The 8,633-nt window shown below is 35.4% G+C and overlaps 1 protein-coding gene across 1 annotated transcript in view; it reads left to right on the top strand.

The window, feature by feature from the left end:
- The window catches only part of SMC6 (structural maintenance of chromosomes 6), a 29,079-nt gene extending 21,210 nt beyond the window's left edge, over positions 1-7,869 (top strand). Inside the window, exons 21-26 of the mRNA XM_010081382.1 lie at positions 696-841; positions 1,547-1,672; positions 3,056-3,161; positions 4,437-4,589; positions 6,340-6,437; positions 7,761-7,869. Coding sequence (XP_010079684.1) covers positions 696-841; positions 1,547-1,672; positions 3,056-3,161; positions 4,437-4,589; positions 6,340-6,437; positions 7,761-7,869 — 738 coding nt within the window. The remainder of the gene's footprint in view (positions 1-695; positions 842-1,546; positions 1,673-3,055; positions 3,162-4,436; positions 4,590-6,339; positions 6,438-7,760) is intronic.
- The last annotated feature ends 764 nt before the right edge of the window (positions 7,870-8,633 follow it).

An 8,633-nucleotide genomic window follows, 5' to 3' on the forward strand; every position in this document is an offset into this window, starting at 1 on the left:
CATTCCACTTGCACAATACACAGACCATATTAGTACTCAACTACACTGAGTATTCTCTCAGCTATGTCTTAAGCTGACTGCATCTAAATCAAGTAAAAGTGATTTTGTATAAATGAATCTAGGCCTCTTCTTGTCAGGCAGAGCACTATTTCTGCCTTGACATATACACAAGGCGTTATCCATCTAGGACTCTTTCTTCCGTGTTTTGCAGCGAAAGAGTAAAATGACTTAGTCTTAAAATTTGTTTTAAATTCAATTGAATAATAATGTTTTGGGGCTTTGGATGCTAGGTTTTTCCTTGTACAGATCTCATACTTGATCTTTTGAAGACTTATCAAGCTTTATTAACTAACTCTTGAAATCACATCCACAAAGACTTTTGGAAGACTGTCCTATTTAAATATGGTGAATTTGGTTCCTCATGTGTCTGTATTGGCTAAATAACTGTGAACATATTAAAGATCTCAGATGGATACAGTTCTTAGCACTGAAATAACTACCTACCTATAAATATTGTTAGTAAAATTGTTAATGATAACTAGCTTTGCTGTGATGAGTACGCAAAGAAAAATACAAAACCATTGTTCATGCTTGGAGACCTTGTTTTTCCATAGCACAAAATGTTTGTTGTGAATACTAAACTGATTTTTAAAAAATGTAACAATTAATTGATTGAGTTTCAACCATTACTTCAGGAAAAAATTGCACAAGCTAGGCAAATCTACTCAGAGCGGATAGAGGTCAGCAGAACTGTTAAGAGTCTTGATGCAGAAATGAATCGCTTGAGAGAAAGGATAAATTCAGAAAATAATCGCCATGGAAACAGAGAAGAAATAATACAGTAAGTCATCTTTAATGTCTCAAGTAGTTCAAGTAAGATGGAAAAAATAGGGGAAAGAAGATTTTTTTCGTATTGACTCACAATGCATTTATGTGTTTTTAATACTTAAACCATGTACAAAGGTGTAGAAACATGCTGTGCTGATTGCTCAGTCAACCAGTACTGAACAGGTTTAGAAGTGTTGAACTACCCTCTAGTGATTTTAGACAGTGTCTGTACTATATATTTGAAGTTACCAATAATCAAATACCCTCTTGGGGTTTAGAGGTGTCCCAGTTATGGTTACGTGGTGCAAACATAACCTGCCATTGTTCTGGGATGCAATGAACATTAAGCATCCTTCTAGTCTGAATAACTAATGCAGAAGTTAGGCAATTACTTGAGGTTTTGACTGCAGTGTATTACAAGGAATCACTCACCTCAGATATTCTTGAGCATGGGGAGTCCAGTCATTCATTCTTCTTGGTGTAGGAGTTTCCTTTCAAAAGAATTAAAAAACAGAAGTAAAATTTAATTTTTGACCACTTTTCATTTGTGAACAGTATCTTACCTGACTCATCAAATGCTTTTAGCTCTAGCATATATCCTCACAAGAAAGTTTTTATTTGAATGTTTTGATGATCAAATTGATTTTCAGCATTTAAAACAATAGTTTGGGTTTAATGTAATGCATGTTGATCCCAGACCTTCTGTTAATTAAAACAGGCAATTTCATGATGCAAAGGAAAGATATGAGGATGCAAACAGTAAAGTAAAGCATTTAAAGAAATTTATTAGGCTGCTGGAAGAAATAATGACACAGAGATTCAAATTATATCGGCAATTCTTAAGGTGAGTTAATTTTACTGTAATTTCAGGCTTCAGATAAACTAATGTATAGATGTACGTATGTGCCCATGTTACAGGGTGAAAATGATACAGCAGACCTGTGAGAATGAGATCTCTTTAAGGTGCTATTCACAGCAATCTTTCTAACATAATCTTGCTCCCAGATTCAATCATGCCTGAAGTTTAGAGGCACCGTGGACCGACAGCTGAAAGAACAATGCGATCAGTATTTTGCTTCACTCCAAAGGCCTTGACTGTGCTGACTTAATCCAGAGCAGTTCTGTTTCAGTGCTGGTTTTGGTCAGTAAAATATCAGCAACATACTAGCACTGAAATCATCTGGACTGTCACTCATTTTCATTGAGTATAATTAGCGGTGCAGTGCTCACGTATTTCATTGTGGACCAAACACTTTTTCTCTGCCCTGTGCTGATAAAATGTCAAGATCTTTATTCAGATTCCGCAATTTGTGCTTCTGTCATGGAGTGTCCGTACCAGGAGCGCATTCCTTCTTTCGTGCTTTAATCCCTTAGTATCCTGTTACCTATCAATGAAGATTTTGTGGTGGCCTCCCTTCAGAAGGACCGATGGTCTGTTTTCCAGTGCAGCCCTTTATTATTTATGATTCCTTTCTCTGTTGACTTTGCTTTTTGTACTTTTTGATCTGGGATTTGGAGGGGGTGCCAGTATGATCGTGACAAATAGTAATGATCAAGAGAATCCCAACCTTTGAAGGTAGAAGTCTAGAAATACTTGTGGATGAGATTTACCTGCAGAATCTGATGCTTGTCTTATGGTGTCCTTATATGTCACACTGGATCTTTTTCCTAGTGCCCAAATTTGAGTATGAATCCCACTAAGATATGTTAAAGAACCACAGTTCTTTCTTGAAGGAACTGTGATGTATCGCCTCTTGGGGAATTATATTCTAGAATTGGGGGGCAAGGAGGGGGGGAGGAGGAAATTAATATTCAATACCGTTTAATTCCTAGAGTCCAGCAGAATACGCATAAATTCTGTACTGTCCTTACTGTGGAGTCCTGAACTGGATAGGAAAGAAGTAGAATTTAGTAGTTTTCTGTTGAAGTTGGGGAGGAAGGGTTTAAAAAGCTTCCAGTCTATTGAAACAGACTTCTGGAAAATACAAAGCCTCTACGTCTGGATTTCTTACCTTGTTACTTTATGTCAGTGAGTCTCTCCAACATATCCAGTATCGAATGTCACCTGCTCAAGAGCGTAATTGATTTGGGAAAATGTTATTAATGGAGCAGGGCTTACTATTTAGGATTATGATGTGGAACTGTTGATAAAAATATGTTGTCGCTTTTCCATATATTTTAAAAATTTTTGACAGAATGTTTGTTTGGTTGTTTTAACTGATTTCAGGCTCCTTTCTTTACGATGCAAACTCTACTTTGACCATTTATTACGTGTTCGAGCTTGTTCTGGAAAAATATGCTTTGATCACAAGAATGAGGCACTTTCAATAACAGTAAGTTATTTTATATTACTTTAATTATCATAATATGTAATTAAAATATTTTTTTTAATATCAGCTGATAGAACATGCATTGCAAAGGATAGAATAAATAGTTCTTCCCTCTCCAGACTGTGATATGCTAAATTGTAGCCATATCACAATCTTACATGGGCAGTTTGCTAGATTACATGGAATAAATTTGGACTGTCATCTTATGCCGAGGATAAGAATTCAGTAGCCAGTCATTCTAGTCAGTCTTTCAAAATTACTCATTCTTATTTCATTGATAAGAAGTTTGCCTTTATTTGTGTGGTTGTGCAATGGCTCTAGTTGCTATTTGAACAACTTTTAATGGCTGAAAGCTTCAATATTGTGTTTTTTCTGTGTATCTTTTAACACGCCTCCCAAAAAGTTTTAGTCATGGGGGTAATTTGCTTTTGTTTCTGTGGGAGACTTCAGTTTTACAAATTGAGGTGAAAAATGTGCGGTGACAACATAAATACCTGTTGACAAAGTCCTAATTAAACACGTGAAGGATATCTGAAAGAAGGCGTATCTATCTGAAGAACTCAAACTCAGTCCATAAAATGTCAAGACATTACCTGGCTTTGTCAGACTACTCTTTTTAATAACTGATGTTTCATGTTTCTCACACAAGAGATCTATATTTAGTCAAGGAAGGTAAATTAAAAAAAAGAACACACCCCCCCTAGGAAAACCACCAAAAGACCCCACTCCAAAATAATTCTAGTTTTCCTCTTAGCTTGTTAAAGGTGATGTAATTAACAGGACAAGAAAATGCTTAAGAGGGAGAGTGCCACAAGGTGTCATCATAATCAGTGGAACCAAAGGACTGTTCACAAGGTTTCATACATTCCAGTAAAGAAACTGTTCCTCCTTTAAACTCCTGCTGTAAATCAATTACCTGTTTTTCTGTAGTAGCTGGTAACCACTGGATTTTACTGTAATTTAACTACAATGGTTGACATTTATTAACCATTGTTTAATGGTGATTAAAAATAGATAATTGAATAAGAAAACACTGGCACAGTCCTTCAGTCCGAATAGTGTATTTTACTGTGATGGAGAAAGTTGCGGCGCTCCAATAGATGTGTTATGAAAGGGTTAGGAGCCATCCCATTCCAGAATAGTCATGGCAGTGAAGAGCATAAAATTGTTCTCAAGTGATCTCTGCTCACGTGTAATGTGTTTGCCATGAAAATTGTGATTTTGTTAGTAAGTCTTCATCTCGGGTTTAAAAATTGCTCTTAATATTTTTATTTCAAGGTTCAGCCTCGAGAGGAAGACAGAGCTTCCCTTACTGATGTGAGATCCTTATCAGGAGGTGAACGTTCCTTCTCAACAGTTTGTTTGATTCTTTCTCTGTGGTCCATTACTGAATCTCCTTTCAGATGCTTGGATGAATTTGATGTCTACATGGTATAGTTTAAACTTAAACTATATTTGCCATTCTGATTTGTATAAATTAGTGAAGCAGTTGAGTTATCTGTATTTGGTTAGATTTTTAAACACTACAGTTAACTGTAAATAAAAAAAAAAAAACCCCAAAGCAAACCCCAAAGCAAACCCCGAATCCTCCAAAACCGCAAAACAAAACTTGCTAGGGATGTTATTCACTTAGCTTAGTGACTTTTGAAGCTTATTCAGAAGCTATGAGGATCTCTGTTACTTTACATGCTTAAACCTTAGTTCAGTGCAAAAATCATAAAATATAATTTTTTTATTAGTTCACCAAGCAGTTGTTATTGTCACAGGTAGCCTCCGCATATTGCTGTGACAGTTCTGGCCTTAGCATGTGCTTTGGCTTCTACCAATTTTGAGATCAATGTGGTTTTTTTCGGAGCAAGTGTAGCAAATGAGTTCACTGTTGCTACTCAGAAACTTGTTTTATTTTTCACCTAGTAGCATCTTTCCAAGATGCTGAAATGCAGCATAATGAACGCTAACCACTAATGTCAGCTAAAACTGATAAACCTCATCTTTGTGTACAGCTTCCTTGGATAGGCAGTTAACCAATTTCTTTCAAAAATTTTTATTTTATTTTATTTTATTTCCTCCTTATTATTATGCAGTGTAGTATGGTTTGAGAAAAGAATTAGTTCTCTGAGGCAGAGTTGATACTGGATTGTTTCAATTTGCCTTCAGTCTCCCTCCCCCATCAATGATTTATTTACAGGGAATCACAGACCTAGAGGGGAGAAAAAGATAATATGCTTTGTATATAAAGAACTTCAAAAAGGAAACTATGCTTCTGAAGTGGTCAAGCAGTCATTTTTCAGCCGACTTCCAAAGCTTAGGTCCTCTTTTCCAAGTTAGCTGTGCGGAACCTTGTCCATCTGTCCAGAAAAGGCTGGGTACTCGGAACCGTAGGCCCTGAAGAGAACTTCCATGTCATCTGTTCCATAAATAATTCCACACAATGTGTCTTTCCACTGCTGTGCCAGTAAGTGTTCCTGTCTCCATGTTCTGTAGTTACTTTTGGTGTAATCCTGGGGACGCACCACAAGAGGACTCACTCCATCACCATATTTGCAAGGGAGATCCCTAGTTTGATGTGTAACAATGTATAGAAGCAGAGCTTTGTTTAACCCCTGCTAATAATAGCTTCCCGTTACACATCTTTTTCGGTAAGCCTAATGCATAAGGCTGTGTTCAAAATAGTAATAATAATAATAATAACAACAACAATAATAATCATAATGAAAACAAGCTACATGATACCTTAGATTTCATGCAGCCCTTAAATCCTTTCAGGTCATTCTGAGGCAGGGTTTTATAGGAAACATTATTCTACTAAAATACAGTCCATCTCAGCACACCAATAAAGTAAGAAGTACTACGTGTTTATCAAAGCTGATAGAAAAACAGCATGAGTAGGAGTATGTGATTCTTCCAACAGAAGTGTTCTATTGTGCATAATACTAAAAAATAGAGTTTAAAAATTTCTCAGACTATAGTTTATAGAATTTAACCCTAATGTTTCTCCAGCTTAGTTTTTATTAGACTTTTCTTTAGCTATGCTTTACTGTATAGGAATTAATTCTGGTAGGTTTTTCTATTAGGACATTTTCAAATTTATTTATTCTTAGTCATTTGTCCTAATCTGTGCAATAGTAGGCCAGTGAACTACGTGGTCAGTATCACTGCCTGATAAATCTTTTGTCTTTAGGACATGGTTAACAGAAGAATTGCAATGGATATGATTCTTAAGGTGGCTGACTCTCAGCGTCATCGACAGTTCATTTTGCTCACCCCACAAAGCATGAGGTAATACTGTTGTGTTATATTTCCTGGCTCAAGAATTACAAGGAAATTTTATCGCAAGGAGTATAACTTGAAAAAAGTCAATATGAGGAGAAAGAAATTTTGCTGTTTGTAGCAGTAGAACATCAACAATTAAGCAGTTCATTACTGATGGTTCTGGGAATTTAGTAGCAGGTTTTTCACTCTTCCTTACATAATGTCTCTTAATATGGTAGTTCAGTGGGACTTGAATCAGTTTATCTTCAGCAGAGCAGTGTTTTGAAATGTTTTCTTGTGTAACATAGGCTCCTCATAGCTTTGAGCCTTACATCTCCCTCTCCCCTCCTGAAATTAACTTGTCATTTTTTCATTTTTCCATTTTCCTGTTAATATTACAGTGCTTTCAAGAAGTTTGCCATTTGAGTCGATTTTTTTTTTTTTTTTTTTTTTACTATCACTGATCTAGCAACTGACAACTTATTCCTTGCTTTCTTTTTCTGATCTAGTAGTCCAAGAATTCTTTAAAAACCTCAGCATAAGTCCCTGGTAAAGCCATGCCTAGCTTAAGGGGACAGTCATTGCCTAACCATGTGCAGCCATCTCAATCAGTGAGGCCCACAGAGGATAATTAAGTCATCTTCAAAATGAAGCTGATTTACTTTTAATTGTCTTCCCTTACTAAAATCTAGAAAAAGTAGAATAATGGTATTCTGTTGTTGTTTAAGTGGAAATGCTTTGGGGGGATTTTCTGAAACTGTATTCAATAAACATGTAGGAATTTTCTGTATGTTACTGTTTGAAAGTTTAATAATTAAGTGCAGCTTGGTTTAGTTATATTTTATTACATGTTGCACGTTCAGGAAACATTTAATGTAACAAAAGTACAGAGGCACTTTCAGTAAAAATTCATTTGGGGTAATCAGTGGAGAAGCCTGTATAAATGTATGTGTAGTAACTTTTCTAATTCTTAGTATGACGTGCCTGATTATACATGTGTGAAGTGTGTGCCACTTCCAGATCTGTAAGGCAAATGTGAACTGTATTAGATCATTATTTCATTTGGAGTGTGTCTACAAAGTACCTTTCTATAACTAAGGTAGTCTAATTGTTAGAAATCACAATTGAAGTCAGTCGTCTTTACCTCAAGTAAAGACTTTTACTGAAGTCTGGCTCCAGTAGCAGTTCAGTGAAGCCAGAACTTCACCCCATGTCACTGTTTTTTAAAACGGTCAAAGAAAAAAAAGATTGAGTTATTTAAAGGAAAATATGTAATGGAAAGAATTAAATGGAAATACTAGAATTTGTGGAGAAGAAACACTGTTTAAATGATGCATACTTTATTTTTAGTTCTCTGCCTATGAGTTCCTATATTCGAATCCTCCGAATGCAAGACCCTGAAAGAGGCCAAAGAACATTGAATTTCCAAAATAGGAACGACAAAGAGAAAGATCAATAAGTATCTCTGTGTATGAATATGTCATACTATTGAGAATAAATGTGTAATGGTCTGTGTAAAGTTATTACTTCCTGATGCTGGATTAGAGGATCTTTTGTCAGATACTCTCATGAAAAGAAGAGGTTCCTGTATATATATATTTTTTTTAAGAAGTGCTGTACAGACCAAGAACAAGCACAGTTTTGATGATGAAAAAACCCTGAATGTTCACTTGATATTGTTAACTTCCAACTAGCAGAATTTTTTATCAGTTGTTCTGTTTTTTCTTCTGGAAAATATGAAATATATTTTGTATATCTATGGAGTAATATTTTAATAAACAGTGAGAACTGATACTTGTGGTAATGTTTTAGTGTCTCTACACGCTTAAAATTAGCTTTAAGTGAAAAATGTTGCTTTCTTCCTAGTTCTGCTTTGTTTATGAAATGTGTGCTAATTAATACATGCTGTAAAACACGTGTTTCATTTTTTTCCAGTGGAACCACAGCAGCTGATCATGAGAAACTATTAGCACTTATAATGTATACTTTCATAATTAGAGAAGTGAGGAATTTATCTGCAGTGTATTCTCTGGGCAGGAAAAAAAGTGCTTTTATTTCTTCCTAAGGAATTTATAGGGAAGAGTTTGAGTTTCTTTGGACATGAGCTTACAAAACCTAGCAAATTGTGGCTTTATAAACTGAAATTCTTAATTCTGATAAATTAAGTTTTGCACAGTCTGAATTTGCAGGTTTAAACTAAGTCTATAGATATTAATTATATTA

This window comes from Pterocles gutturalis, unplaced genomic scaffold, assembly GCF_000699245.1.
Source record: "Pterocles gutturalis isolate BGI_N339 unplaced genomic scaffold, ASM69924v1 scaffold21129, whole genome shotgun sequence".
Lineage (NCBI taxonomy): Eukaryota > Metazoa > Chordata > Aves > Pterocliformes > Pteroclidae > Pterocles > Pterocles gutturalis.